This window comes from Gorilla gorilla, chromosome 11, assembly GCF_029281585.2.
Source record: "Gorilla gorilla gorilla isolate KB3781 chromosome 11, NHGRI_mGorGor1-v2.1_pri, whole genome shotgun sequence".
Taxonomy (NCBI): domain Eukaryota; kingdom Metazoa; phylum Chordata; class Mammalia; order Primates; family Hominidae; genus Gorilla; species Gorilla gorilla.
Window position 1 is genome coordinate 136062600 of NC_073235.2, and position 15391 is coordinate 136077990.

General features: G+C 44.8%; 1 protein-coding gene across 2 annotated transcripts in view; it reads left to right on the plus strand.

The window, feature by feature from the left end:
- Positions 1 to 305: 305 nt before the first annotated feature.
- DGKD (diacylglycerol kinase delta) overlaps positions 306 to 15391 on the plus strand; it is a 120273-nt gene continuing 105187 nt past the window's right edge. The window contains exon 1 of one of the 2 annotated variants that reach the window (XM_031008643.2): positions 306 to 490. In XM_031008643.2, coding sequence (XP_030864503.2) covers positions 335 to 490 — 156 coding nt within the window. In that variant the 5' untranslated portion in view covers positions 306 to 334. Of the gene's footprint in view, positions 491 to 942; positions 1470 to 15391 lie in introns of those variants that run through there. The other variant, XM_019022281.4, reaches the window with a different exon arrangement.

The window sequence follows — 15391 nt, forward strand, 5'->3', positions numbered from 1 at the left end:
AGCCCCAGCCTGCCTGAGGTTACCTACATTCTGATGCGGAAGAGTAGAGATGTTTTAAGAAGTGAATATAGAAACAAGAACACAAACGGCGTTCCAGAAATAACACACAGAAGCCACGGCCCGGAGAGGTGGGCGGGGGGCCCGGGACGCTTCAGGTGGGGGCGGGGAGGGGCCGCGCGGCGCCGTCTGCAGCTGCGCGCATGGCCGGCAGGGGGCGCGGCGGGGAGAGGCGGGAGGCCGCCCCCACCGCCCCCGGCCCGGCCCGCCCTCGGCCCCGCCCCTCCCGCCGGCCCCGCCCCGCCCCCGCCCGCGGTGCGCGCGCTGGCCCGGCAGCATGGCGGCGGCGGCGGGCGCCCCTCCGCCGGGTCCCCCGCAACCGCCTCCGCCGCCGCCGCCCGAGGAGTCGTCCGACAGCGAGCCCGAGGCGGAGCCCGGCTCGCCACAGAAGCTCATCCGCAAGGTGTCCACGTCGGGTCAGATCCGACAGAAGGTGAGCCCGCGGCGCGGCGGCCCGGGCGCGCGCCCCTCACGCCGCGGCAGCCCCGGCCGAGGCCCGTGGCCCTGCCCGAGCGGCCGCCCAGGCCCGGCTCGGCCCGGCCCGGGGTCCCGCGGGCGTCACCGCCCCTGTCGAGCGTGCCCCGCCGCTGTAACGGGCCGGCGCCCCGGGCGGAGCGCGCGGCCCCCGACGGACGGCGGGCGGCTGTGGGGCCGGGCGGGGGGCGCGCAGGTGGGCGCCCCCGGGGGCCGCGCGCTGGGCGGGGGGCGCGCGCCGAGTTGGTCCGCGAGGACCCGGAGGAAACTGAGGCCTAGATGCAGGGGACTGCGCTCGTGCCACCGAGCGGGTCCCACGCGGGGGCTCCCGGCTGCGCCCCGCGGGCGTGCGCGGTCCCCAAACCGCGGTTCTGCACGTTTCTCAGGAGCGGTCGGGTGGTGTCCCGCCGAGTGCCCTGCAGACTTCCCTGTGGTGCCCTCAGAAGTCCGCTCGGACCCGGGTGCGAGGGATCACCCCTTCATCCCAAAAGGGAAGGAAGGGATGCGCGTTCAGTGACGGTCTCTCTCAGCAAAGCCGGGACCGCGCACCCGCTTGGCACCCAACTCTCCACGGAGAACTCCTGACGCTAAATGTTAGATAAAGACGCACGTCCTTTTTGCAGGAGGAAAGTTGCACCGTTTGTTTTCCCATTGTGCTTTCTATTGAAAACAGCTTACGGTTTTTGCTCCAGGTGAGCCCGCCCGGTTAGAACACTGCTTCCTCAGGCAGGTGGCTGGACAGGTGGCTGCGAGCAGGCTGGGTCCCTGGGGCAGCGCTGGCAGATCCGGTTGGCACGGACTTTCTCCTCCTGCTGCAGTGCGCTTTTCCTCCGGGGCGGATTAGGTTCAGCCGTTCCCTTCACCGTGGGAGCCTTCTCTTCTGTCAGCCTTTGATACCTGCGATGGGGGAACCTGAGGTCCTAACATGTTACAAACAGGTTTGTTGTGAAGTGCTCCAGTTATTCAGCAAATAGGTACCGAACACCTGCTTTGTTCCGGGTATAACAGTAGCAGTAGTGATGATAATGATAGCAATAGCAAATAACAATTCTTTAATAAGCCTTCTGTGTGCCAGGCACTTTCTTGGGTTAGCTTTACAGCACTTGACGTGGTTAGTTTATTAGTACTGGTGAGAACCCAATAAGTTGGATGCTATCATCTCCGTCTTTTGGAATTGGAATAGAAATAGAATCAAGGTTAAATGACTTGCCCAGGGTGTCACAGGTCGTAAGTGTGGATGTGTGTTGGAACCATGGTCAGGACCGTAAGATGGAAGGCAGTTTCTACACCTAGGGATTCTCAGTCTAGTTGGGAGATGGACACCTGTGCACCTGACATGATAGCATTGTAAGTGCCGTGGAAACTCGGGGCAGAGACCTGCCCTGGGGAGGCAGGAGTGGTTTCCTTTAAGGTGAGATCTTGAGGGATAAAGAATTCGCCAGGCTAAGTGGGTAAGAAATGGCCTTCTACATATTTGAACGGTGCGTCTAGAGCTTTAGGCACAACTGCGAAATGATCAGAAGTTGGGCCAGAGGTGGATCACGTTGATTAGACTTATTAGTTGGAAGGGTTGGTTAGGGCTGAATTTCGAAGGGGTGGTCCTTTGAGGGGTTTGCTTTTTGGCCTTGGGCAAGAGGTGGCCACAGAGGATTGTTCAAAGTATGGGGGTGATGGATCAGATGTGCTTTTGGGAAGATCTCCACATAGCCCTAAATGGTACTGATAGGAGTTGCTTTCTCCTGTTGCCCAGGCAAGGTACTGACCAGTGTGGGGTAGATCATGTGATTTACAAGGTTGATTAAGATCAAGATTGTGTTGAGAGAGATTTGATTCCTGGGAGATTCCAGTGTTTAGAATTTTGTTGGTTAGGAGGTGTTTTTGCTTTCCTTCTTTTTTCTCCTAAAACAATAGCTGCTATACCAGCTGTTCTGGTTGAGGAGGAGTGATGGGTAGACTGTTAAAAATACACCCCGAGGACTTAGAGTTTCTGAATACAGTCACATCTGCTGTACAGATAGCTTAAGGCTGATTTTTCTTCTGAGTTGTTAAGAGATTGTCAGAATGTGGGAATGTGAGGTTGACTGTATGTAATAGCTCCATTTTTTTTTTCCCAGAAGATAAGCCATTCACAAAATTCCTCTGGTATCTATGGTACATAATAGAAACATCAAAAATGGCATGGGGTAGCAGTCTGAGTCTAAAAAGAAAAACAGAACTCACCTTAAGTATTTAGAACAGAAGGAATGTAATCTAGGGGAGTGGTCACACAGGTGATGGGAGAACTGAGAATGCAGGCTGCAATGAGGCAAGCCGGAGATGAGGCAACAAGCAGGAAACTGCTGCCACCCCTAAGTTGGAGGGTGAAGGAAGGAGATGGCATTTCAGACTCCAGGGACAGCTGTCACCCACCAAAAACTGGGGTCACAAGGGGTCCATCTGGCAGTGGCTGGAGCCTTGCAAGGGCACAGCTGCTGCTGCGGATGTACTGTTCCCCTCCTGCCTGGGAACCCTGGCCTTGCTGGGGTCACCTCCTCCACAACTTGGACTGGAGCAGAAGGACAAAGAATGGATCTGAGGACAAGCTGGCCCAGGACCAGAACTGTATGTATGTCAGGCTTTTAAAATATTAGTCTAGTGCAAGTCAGAGCTGTCTTAATTAAGAGAAAAACAAAAGAGAATGTCTTAGGGCATTGCTCCTCAAATTTTAATGTGCAGACACATCTCCTAGGGATCCTGTTAAAATGATGATTATGGTTGAGTAGGTCTAGGGTGGGTGGGGCCTTAGAATGTGCATTTCTTTTTCTTTTTCTTTTTCTTTCTTTCTTTCTTTCTTTTTTTTTTTGAGACAAGGTCTCACTTTGTCACCCAGGCTGGAGTGCAGTGGTGCGATCTCAGCTACAGCAACGTTTGCTTCCTGGGCTTAAGTGATTTTCCTGCCTCAGCCTCCCAAGTAGCTGGGACTACAGGCAAATGCCACCATGCTGGCTAATTTTTGTATTTTGTTGTAGAGATGGAGTTTCCCCATGTTCCCCAGGCTGGTCTCAAACTCCTGAGCTCAAGTAATACACCCACCTCAGCCTCCCAAAGTGCTGGGATTATAAGCTTGAGCCAATGCACCTGGCAGAATATGCATTTCTAACAAGCTCCCAGAAGATGCTGATGCTGCTGGTCCATGGACCAGACTTTGAAAAACAAGACCTTATGGCACACATGTAAAGAGAAGCCTCTCCAAACTTCAAATAATTCTTCAGGTTATAGATCTTTAGCATATTGAAAATTTGATGTGTGCAGATTTGTGATGGCCGTTTATCAGTTTAGTATTTCGTGCATGTCTGATTTTTTAATACGTTCGAGCTCTTTAGAGTTGAAGCTGTCCACAGCAAAGACATTACTTCATTTGTATTTCCTGACTACAGTACACAGTAATGACTCTGTAGAACTGCATAGCTAGAATGGAAAGAAAGAAAATGGAGCTAACACTCCGACCAGCACATTCACCAGCGCATTATAAGGTATTTTGAAATTTCAGTGAAGAACTGTGTAATTCTGCAAAGCTATCAGTTAAAAGAGTTTAATTTATTTAAAAGTTTCTAAAAAGTTAACATTTTTTGGATATGAGCATGAAAGTGCTTGGATTCCTGATTTTAAATTGAAACAAAGCATTTTTTTCCATTGTGAAATGAAGACTAGTAAAAATTAGGTAAAGGGTTTAAGTTGTAAAAAACTTAAAAAAATGGCACCGCAGTTTTATGAGATATAATTCACATGGGATACAGTTCACTCATTTAAAGCATACAGTTCAGTGGTTGTTAGTATATTCACTGTTTTGCAACCATCGCCACAGTCAATTTTAGAACATTTTCATCACCCCGTTTCCTCTCAACTCCCTCAACCATAGGCAACAAGAATCTACTTTCTGTCTCTGTGTTTGCTGATTCTGGTCATTTTACGTAAATGGAATCATACAATATGTGGTCTGGCTTCTTTAACTTAGCATAATATTTTCAAGGTTCATCCATGTCATAGCATGTATCGGTACTTCATTTCTTTCTGTTGCTGGGTAATATTCCATTCTACAGGCACACTGTATTTTATTTATCCATTTATCAGTTGATGGACATTTGGGTTATTTCTACTTTTTGGCTATTCTGGATAATGCTGCTATGAACATTCATGTACATGTTTTTGTGTGGACATAGGTTTTCATTTATCTTGGCTATACACCTAGGAGTGGAAGTGCTGGGCCATATGGTAATACTACCGGACTATTTTCCAGCTAAACAGCTGCTGTAACATTTTACATTCCCACCAGCTGTGTATGAGGAGGGTTCCAATTTTTCCACATCCTTGTCAGTACCTGTTATTATCTCTCTTTTGATACTAGCCATCCTAGTAGGGATGAAGTAATGTAAAAGGTTTTTAATGCCATTTTATTGTCGGATTTCAAAGTCTAAACTTTGGTGTCAGATGAAGTCACTTCAGATCCTGCGCTTCTAGTTATGAAGCATGCGATTGTGGACAGGGTGTCTAAACCTCCCTTAAGATGTGGTTTCCTCATCTGTAAACATGGAAAATATCAGTTCTTGGGTTGGTTGTAGTGACAGTAAATGTTAACTCTGTGTTCGTGAGTCTCAGTTTCCATGTCTGTAAAATAGAAATAACAGTTGTTATATCCATAAAATAGGAATGGGGGGGATGTTAACTCGTAGAATTAAATGGGATAATTTGTGTAGAACACCTAACATAGTGGCTGATGTATAGTAAATGATCACTAAATGGTTGCTTTTGGTTATTTTTTGTCTTTCTGATTTTTTTTTTTTTTTTTTAATCCCAGATAGGAATCATTTCCCTGACTCCATTTTTCTCCAGCTCAAGCTGGTCTGAGTGTCCATCTCTCGGCTCCAGAAGAGCAAATACAAACAAATCTGGCTGAAAATTAACACAGACCATTTTTTAAAGAAATTGTTAATTTATTGAGTACTAGTGGGAATACCATGGGCTAGGTATTACATTTTGTATTTCACTGGTTCAGTTTAACAGCAAATATTTGAGATCTTAACATTGTTAACTGTTGTGCGAGGCACTAGGGGTATCTTATTGAGTAACAGCAACAACAAAAATTTTTAGAGATGATAGTCTAGAAGACATTAATAAAACAATCACACAGTTAATATGAAGTTGTCTTGGGGACGGGTGCTGATGAGGAGAGGGCCAGAATACTTTGAGAGGACATCATAGGTGAATTTGACCTGATATCAGGGAGGTCTAGGAGGGCTTCTTGAGGCAGTGACTGGCTGGGTCTGGAAGGTGAGTAGGGAGCAGTGCCTTCTGCTTCTGGCAGTGGTGAGCTGAGTGACTGCAGCGCCACTCTTCCAAGCACAGTCTGCTAATGAGATGATGCTGAATTTCTGGACTAGGATCTGGGGTGGCTGAAGATCTGTGGAAGTGAGTGTGGTATTTGGGGCTGCTTTTGACCTTGGAATCTGTAGTGGCATCTGTAGTGGATTTGGCATCTCTACCAAATTTGGTCCACCTAGAACTTCAGGATGCCGACATAATTAGATATTAGTTAAATATCTTTAAAATTTTTTTTTTTCTTTTTTTTTGAGACAGGGTCTTGCTCGGTCGTCCAGGCTGGAGTGCAGTGGCATACTGCAGTCTCTGGCTGGGCTCAGGCAGTCCTCCTGCCTCAGCCACCTGAGTAGCTGGGACTCCAGATGCGTTCCATGACGCCTGGCTAATTTAAAAACACATTTTTGTGGAGACGAGGATCTCACTATGTTGCCCATGCTTGGGGTCTCAAACTCCTGGGCTCAAGTGATCCTCCTGCTTCAGGCTTCTGAGTAGCTGGGAGCGTAGGCTCAAGCCACTGTGCCTGGCTAATTAAAGATTTTGAGAGTAAATCATCGTGAATTTAGGAGAAACTCTAAATCCAGTGTTGGTTTCTTTATAAGAGGAAGGGGAGGGAGATTTGGACAGAAAGACATGTAGAGAAAAAGGTTATGGGAAAATAGAGCCGGAGATTAGAGTTCGTTGATGCAAACCAAGGAATGCCTGGGGCCACCAGAAGCTGGAAGAGATAACAGATGGAATCTCCCCTAGAGCCTTCAGAGGGAGTGCGGCCTTCTGATCCCTTGATCTCCGACTTCCAGCCCCCAGAGCAGTGAGACAGTCAAGTTTGTTTGTTTGTTTTTTTTTTTTCAAGTTTTGTTTTAAGCCTTGAAGTTTTATGGCAGCCCTAGGGCAGCCCTGGGGAATGAACACTGGGCCCTGAACAAAACGAACATGGGAGCCGATAGGCTGAGGCCTGTGAGGCTGTCCGAGAGGCTGAGCCCTGTGAGACTGTCCGAGTGCCTTAGCAGGGCTGAGGTGCCAGGTTCTGCCAAAGGGCAACAGTCCTGGGTGACACCCTCCCCTCACAATTTGGATTGGGATCCAAAGAAGCCACTTCCAAGGAATGCGCAGGAGCCAGAAGTATTGGAAGGACTGCAGCCCTGCTTCAAATCACCTCAGTCCTCTGAGATTAAAGTAATCCCAGTGTACTAGTGTCTCTAGATTCCCAACAGAAACAAACTTTAATCCTCTCTAGAGGGAGATAACATCAATGGAGGCCTCTAATGACTTTCACAAGTCTGTTTGTACATTCATTATTGTGCATAAAGTAAGAAAAATAGACATTAAGGGAGGCAAGGCACTTGAGCTAAAACCAATAGAAACTACAGACTGTAGACAGATCCACAGGGCTTCCAGACACCAGACAGAGACTTTATAACAACTATGCTTATTGTGTTTGAGGAGATACGGGATCAGATGGAGAGTTTTGGCAGAGAACTAGAAACTATAGAAAAGAACCAAATGAAAATTCTAGTCCACACTGGCGCAATGGCTCACACCTATAATCTCAGCACTTTTGGACCGAGGCAGGTGGATCATGGGAGGTCACGAGTTTGAGACCAGCCTGGCCAACATGGCAAGATCCCGCCTCTACTAAAGATACTAGACATTTTTTTTTTTTTTTTTAAGACGGAGTCTCACTCTTGTCACCCAGGCTGTAGTGCAGTGGCATGATCTCGGCTCACTGCAACCTTTGCCCCCTGGGTTCAAGCAATTCTCCTGCCTCAGCCCCCTGAGTAGCTAGGATTACAGGTGCCCATCACCACGCCCAGCTAATTTTTTGGTATTTTTAATAGAGACGGAGTCTTACCATGTTAGCTAAGCTGGTCTCGAACTCCCAATCTCAGGTGATCTGCCCGCCTCGGCCTCCCAAAGTGCTGGGATTACATGCGTGAGCCACCTCACCCAGCCAATAAAAGAAAATTATAAAATTGAAAAAGCATAGTGATCAAAATTAACTAACCAAAAAAAGAGCAGATTAGACCCAGGCTGAAAAAATTGTGTGACCCAGAAGATAGCTCAGAAGAAAATACCCACAAGGAAGCCTGGAGACATAAAAAATGGAAAAATTTGGAGAGGGTGGGAGACAGATATAGTAAGAAGGTCTTACTCGTGTTTAATTGTCACAAGAGAGGAGAAGTGAGAGAAAATTGAGGAGACACAATATTTGAAAAGATAATGTGGCCAGGTGCAGTGACTCACGACTGTAATCCCAGCGGTTTTGGATGCTGAGGTGGGCGGATCACCTGAGGTCAGGAGTTCAAGACCAGCTTGGCCAACATGGTGAAACCCTGTGTCTACTAAAAGTACAAAAATCAGCTGGGCGTGGTGACAGATGCCTGTAATCCCAGCTACTCGGGAGGCTGAGGCAGGAGCATCGCTTGAACCTGGGAAGTGGAAGTTGCAGTGAGCTGAGACCACACCGTTACACTACAGCCTGGGCGACAAGAGCGAAACTCTGTATTAAATAGAAAAAAAAAAGAAAGAAAAGTAATACCTGAGAATTTTCTACAACAAATAACAGGTACCATCCACAGATTCGATAGCCGTATGAACTGAAAGAACCATATCTAATCAATTCCTGGTACATCCTTGTGCTCTGCATAATGATGTTTCCGGATGATGATCCACATGGACAAAGGTGGTCCCATAAGATTATAATGAAGCTGAAAAATTCCGATTGTCTAGTGGCGTGGTAGCTGTTATAATGTTGTAGGGCAATGAATTACCTATGTGTTTGTGGCGATGCTGGTGTAAACAGACCTACTGCACTGCAAGTGGTAGAAAAGTATAGCACACACAAGTATATACAGTACATAGTAGTTGATAATGATAAGAAACAACTATGTTACTGGTTTATGTATTTACTATCTATACTTTTTATTATTTTAGAGTATATTCTTCCTACTTATAGTAAAAAGAAAAACAAATTGTAAAACAGCCTCAAGCAGGTTCTTCAGGAGGTATCCAGAAGAAGGCATTGTTATCATAGGAGGTGACAGCTCCATGCGCGTCATTGTCCCTGAAGACCTTCCAGTGGGATAGGATGTGGAGGCGGAAGACAATGATACTGATGATCCTGACTCTGTGTAGGTCTAGGCTAATGTGTGTGTTTGTTTCTTAGTTTTTAACAAAAATATTTAAGAAGTAAAATAATTTAAAAAATTAAAAATAAAAAAAGGTTATAGAATAAGGATATAAAGAAAATACTTTTGTACAGGTGTACAGTGTGTGTGTGTGTTTCAAGCTAAATGTTATTACAAAAGAGTAAAAAATTAAAAGTTTATAAAGTAAAAATATTACAGTAAGCTAAGGTTAATTTGTTATTGAAGAAAGAAAGTCTTTCAAAAAATAAATGTAGTATAGCCTAAGTGTACAGTGTTTACAAAGCATAGAGTACTGGTCAGTAGTGTCTTAGGCCATCACATTCACTCACCAGTCATTCACTCACTCATCCAGAGCAACTTCCAGCCCTGCAAGCTCCAGTTACGGTAAGTACCCTATACAGCTGTACCATCTTAAAAATCTTTTATGACATATTTTTACCGTACCGTTTCTATGTTTAGTTATATTTAGATATGCAGATACTTGCTGTTGAGTTATAGTTGCCTACAGTGTCAGCACAGTGATGTGCTCTACGGGTTTGTAGTCCAGGAGCAATAGGTCATGCCATGCAGATGAGGTGTGTGCCATCTAGATTTGTGAAAGTACACTCTGTGATGTTCACATAGGATGAAATCACCTCATAACACATTTCTCAGAATATATGCTCATTGTTAAGCAACTGATAACTGTAGCACCGTTGAAAACCATAGATGAAGAGAAAGAGAGAAAGGCGGAGGTTGCAGTGAGTCGAGATCACACCACTGCACTCCAGCCTGGGCAGCAGAGCGAGACTTTGCTTCTAAAAACAAAAACCAAACAAAAAAAGAATGACAGCTGTGTTCTTAACAGAAATAATGGAAACCAAAGTCTATTGAAATTTAAGTGCTCAAAGAAAGTGACTGTGAACCCAGAATTCTGTATGCAGCAAAAATGTCCTTCAGAAAATACAGTTGAAATAAAGATACTTTCATATAAACAAAAACAATGTTTTTGCCAGCAGACCCACACTAAAGGAAACATTAAGTGTTTTTTGTTTGTTTTGGCTAAAGGAAAATGCTCAAGTTAAGCGTTAGAGTTACAGGAAGGAATAGAGACTTAAAAAGGGTTTCTACGTGGGAAAGACCAAATGATTATTAACTATAAAAATTATGCCTTTGGGTTTAAATTATATAGAATTAAAATACATGACAACAATGTCCTGTAGGTTAGAAAGGAGGCAAATAGAGTAGAACTTTTCTAAAGTCTTTCCATTTCCAGGAAGAAGAACAAAGATCCAATTATATTAGACAAGTCAGGGATGCATGTTGTATGTAATCTGTGTGGTGGCCACCAAAATTGTGATAGTGTGTGATATCTAAGCTAAACAAGAAAAATAGAATCAGAGATTCTAAATCTGAAAGAAGGCAAGAAAGGAGAGAAAACACTGAACAATTGGGACAAAGAGAAAGCAAACAGTAAGTTAGTAGACTGAAATCCCAGTATGTCAGTAATCACATTAAATCTAAGTGGACTTAAATGCTCCGGTTAAAGTACAGAGATTCTGAGATGGGATACAAAAGCAAATCCTGACTAGGCTATTTGAAAGAGATACATTTAAAACATAAGGATATTAAAAGATTGAAAGTAAAAGAATAGGAAAAGATACTATGCAAACACTAACCAAAAGAAACTTGGTGTAGCTATTTTAGTATCAAAGTAGATTTTAAGGGCAAAATTATTAATAGAGATAAAGATTTACTGATAAATGAGAAAAAGTTCATTTTGGATATAATAATTTAAAATTTGGAAGTAATGACTTCAAAATATATAGAAGAAAAATTAACACAATTGTAAGGGAAACAAATTCATAATCATAGTGAGATGTTTTAACACACCTGTCTTACATGCTGTATACATCAAGTAGACAAAGAAATTTGTAAAAGTGTAGAATTGAACAACACAAGAACTGAACTTTTTTTTTTTTGGGAGACGGAGTTTCGCTCTGTTGCCCAGACTGGAGTGTAATGGTGCAATCTCTGCTCACTGCAACCTCCACCTCCCAGGTTCAAGTGATTCTCCTGCCTCAGCCTCCAGAGTAGCTGGGACTACAGGTGTCCATCACCATGCCACCATGCTTGGCTAATTTTTGTATTTTTAGTAGAGACGGGCGGGGGGGGGGGGTCTCACCGTCTTGGTTAGGCTGGTCTCGAACTCCTGACCTCAGGTGATCCACCTGCCTCGGCCTCCTGAAGTGTTGGGATTACAGGCGTGAGCCACTGCACCTGCCACAAGTACTAAACTTGACCTAATGGAAATGTATAGAACACTGTACCTAACAATTGTAGAATCTAAGTTTTTTTCCAATGCACAGGCACATTTGTCGAAATTCACTATATGCTGGCCATAACGCAAGTCTCAACAGCTTTCAAAAGAGTTGAAATTATAGAGTATGTTCTGACAACAACAGAATTAAGCCAGGATCAATAAAAAGAAAATCTCAATGTATTTGGAAATTTTAGATGTCTATTTCTAAGTAACTTATGAGTCACAGAAAGCTTAAATATTTTGAGTTGAACAATAGCAAATATGTATATATAAAATGGGGTACAGCTGAAGTCATGTTTAGAGGGAAATTTATAGCTTAAAATACATATATTAGAAAAGAAGACATGCTGAAAATCAGGTAGTTAGAAGAATAGCAACACATTAAACTCAAAGGAAATAGAGTATTTTTTTAAAGGATTTATAGAAGAATGAGGAGGAGGAGGTTGCTGATCAAAGAGGTATGCAAAGGCCCTGTGGCAAGAGGGAGCTTGGGGAAATCTTGGGGCTGAAAGAAGGCTGTGGTGGTTAGGGCTGGTGAGCATCGGGAGCCTTTGGTTGGGATCTGACACTGGAGAGGGTTGGAGGCTGTGTTAGGGAGCTCTGCCTGTTTTCCCCCAGATTAGTGGGATACTATTGCTTTAAGATTTTAGGAAGGACCATGACCTAATCGGATCGTGGTTGAAAAGATGGCTCTAGCTGTGCTGTGGTTGCCTGAGTGGATGCTGGCTGACCCAATGCAGTGAAAGATCCTGGCAGCCTGGGCCTGTGCTGTGGCTGTGGCGATGGGGGAAGTAGCTGGATCTGAGAGATGCTGAGGAGGTGACATTGTGAGAACTCAGTGATGGTTTGGTGTGGGTGTTGGGGGAGAGGAGGTTTGTGATTCCTGTGATGAGCTGGATAATGGAACTCTTCTCTGATATAAGGAGCTGTGGTTGAGGACAGCTTTGGGGATTTTGCTGTTACCTGGCTCTGCTGCATGCTATCCTGAAACCTCTTATTCTCCACTACCCCAGTTTTGCCAATGAGCGACATAGATTCAGCAGTTAGGTGGCTTGCTAGTGTGCCATGAAGCCATGTAGGTCTCACTGAACCCAGATAGGGCCTCCTTTGTCCCTTCCTCCCCAGCCCCCAGTCATGCAGCAGCAGTGAGGATGGTTCATCTGAGCCCGAGAGTGAGGACAGTGTGACGGGGTCAGGGCCCGATTGGATGCTGGGGCCGTTGGCTTTTAGGAGGTGGGCAGAAGAGGAAGAGGAGGACTAGTCAAAGAAGGAAGGACTGGCAGGGGAGGAGAAAGAAAGGGGGCTGCAGAGAAGCCCCAGAACCAGCACAGTTTACCTCTAAATACCTCAGTGTATGTCTCCACAAAATGAGGATATTTTCTTATATAACAATACCATTATACCTGAAAAAACTTTTTAACATTTAATATCCAGATCATTTTCAAATTTCCCCAGTTGAACCAGAAATGCGATTTATGACCTTCCTTTTGGGAACCAGGTACCCATCAGGTTTTACGCATCATCTTTGGTTGTTGTTATCTCTTTAGTTTGTTAAATTAGAACAGCTTCCACTGTTCTCTCTTCCCGTTCCCTACCTGCCTATAACATCAACTTTTTCAAGAGACAAGGGCAGTTGTCTTGTATTAATGACTTTTTTTTTTTTTTTTTGAGACAGAGTCTCACTCTATCGCCCAGACTGGAGTGCAGTGGTGCGATCTCGGCTCACTGCAACCTCCGCCTCCCAGGTTCAAATGATTCTCCTGCCTCAGCTTCCCAAGCAGCTGGGACTACAGGCGCCCACCACCATGCCAGGCTAATTTTTTTATTTTTAGTAGAGACGGGGTTTCACCATGTTGGCCAGGCTGGTCTCGAACCCATGACCTCAAGTGATCTGCCCACCTCGGCCTCCCAAACTGTTGGGATGACAGGCATGAGCCACCGCACCCAGCTGTATTAATGACTTTTAATGGCAAAAACCTCCATTACTTTTGCACCAACGTAATAATCTTTCTGGATTTTTCTGATTGTTTTCCCATCATTCTTTTACATCGTTGTTTTATCTCCTATATTTCCTATAAAGTAGAAGTAAGCAGTTTCAAAGACTCTCACTTCTATATTTCGGTTGACATTTTGGGCATATCCCTAAATATGGAATGCTCTGTGCTCTACCGCATCCCACTTGGAGGCGGGCGTGTCCTGTCAGGCTGTCCCCCTCTGCTGTGTCATCGCTTGGTTTACAGATTTCTAGGTCTTTTCTTCCTCTTTTTTTTCTTTTTTTTTTTTTTAATAGAAGTGGGATCTCCCTACATTAAGCCAGTCTGGTCTTGAACTCCTGACCTAAAGTGATCCTCCTGCCTTGGCCTCCCAAAGTTCTGGGATTACAGGCATGAGCCACCTTGCCTGACCAGATCTTTTCATTGGAGATGTGATTTCCCCTTTACAGTTAGGAAGTAATAGGTGATTCCTGGGCACTGTGCAAATATCCTTTACCCCAAATGGTTTCCACATTCATACACAATACAGGACTTGCCTGAATCAATTTTATTATAAGAGTTTTTAAAATGGAGATTCCTGCCACCCCCATTGCGTCATTTATTCCACATTTATCTGTTGGTGTTATTCTGTAAAGATATTTTCTTGGGGCCAGGCACGGTGGCTCATGCCTGTAATCTCAGCACTTTGGGAGGCCAAGGCTCGGGCAATCACTTGAGGTCAGGAGTTCGAGACCAGCCTGGCCGAGATGGTAAAACCCCATCTCCACTAAAAATACAAAAAAATTAGCCGGGGGTTGTGGTGGACACCTGTAATCCCAGCTACTCCAGAGGCCGAGGCAGGAGAATCGCATGAACCCAGGAGGCGGAGGTTGCAGTGAGCCGAGATCACACCACTGCACTCCAGGCTGGGCGACAGAGCTAGACTCCATCAAAAAAGTGAAAATAAAAGGATATTTTCTCACTTCAACCGGGTTAAGGACCACAGTTCCTCCTAAAAAGGCGGGTCAATTGCTGGATTCTTTGTTTAATTACCAATGTTTGAGGTAAGGATTTGGTAAATAGTCATCCCCAATAGAGGCAAATGTTTCTCTCCCCCCAACCCTAAACCCCCACACCCACCCTGAGTATCACTATATGGATTCATGGCAATTTTTATTCACTGTTTTACAGTCAGTTACAGTCATTCTTTTTGATGCTAAAATTGTCCTGATTTTCCTGGAAACACACCTTCATCTGGCTCTTTGGTCTTTAAAGGCTTGCTTGCTATGTTGCGATCTGTTTTCATCTTCTGGATGGAGTCCTGGAGCTGCAGTTTCAGGTAGAAGGGACAGTGTGCGTCCTGTGGCCGCGGCTGCCAGCCCACAGCGTGCATTGCTGCCCATTTCCTGCCAGTCCTGGGACGAGAGTGCCTAGGAGTCTCAAGATTTCAGGCTGACAGGTCTTTGTTTTCCTTTTTTGGATTGGCTTAGGTTTAGGGTTGTCTCAGCCTCATAAAGTGAGTTGGGTAGCTTTCTGTGAGGAAGGCTTTTGTCTCTGCCTCTCATATTGCATCTCCATTTATTTTATTTTTTGGGGGGTGGTTCTCATCTGTAGGTTAGACCATCTGTCTCCTTACCACTCTGTCCATCTCAGTATTTTTCCCTGTCCACTGTATCCATCAGCATTCTGGGGGCCTCAGTTTTGTCTTGCCACCAGTGACATTTTCTGTAATGTACATTTTTCCCTTTGACTCCTTCCAGTTGGATTTTAATTTTTCCGTAGTGTGGTTGTTTTTGTTTTCTAATCTTGGTCAGCATCTTAGCTTGTTGTCTTTTAATTTCAACCTGTTCTCATTTTGGTGCTCCCTGTCTTTTAAAAACATTTTAATTTTAACTTTTTAAATAAAGGCCATGTCTTCCTGCATCTTACGACAAGAATCACATCTTTTCTAAGATGGTCTTCCATTTTCTGCAATCATTCATTTCAGGTTTGTGCATGTACTTTATGGCATGTTTTTCCATCAGCCTCTCCCCTCCCCCTTTCTGTTCTGATTTGATGTTCCTTGAATGGCGTTTGCCAGACTG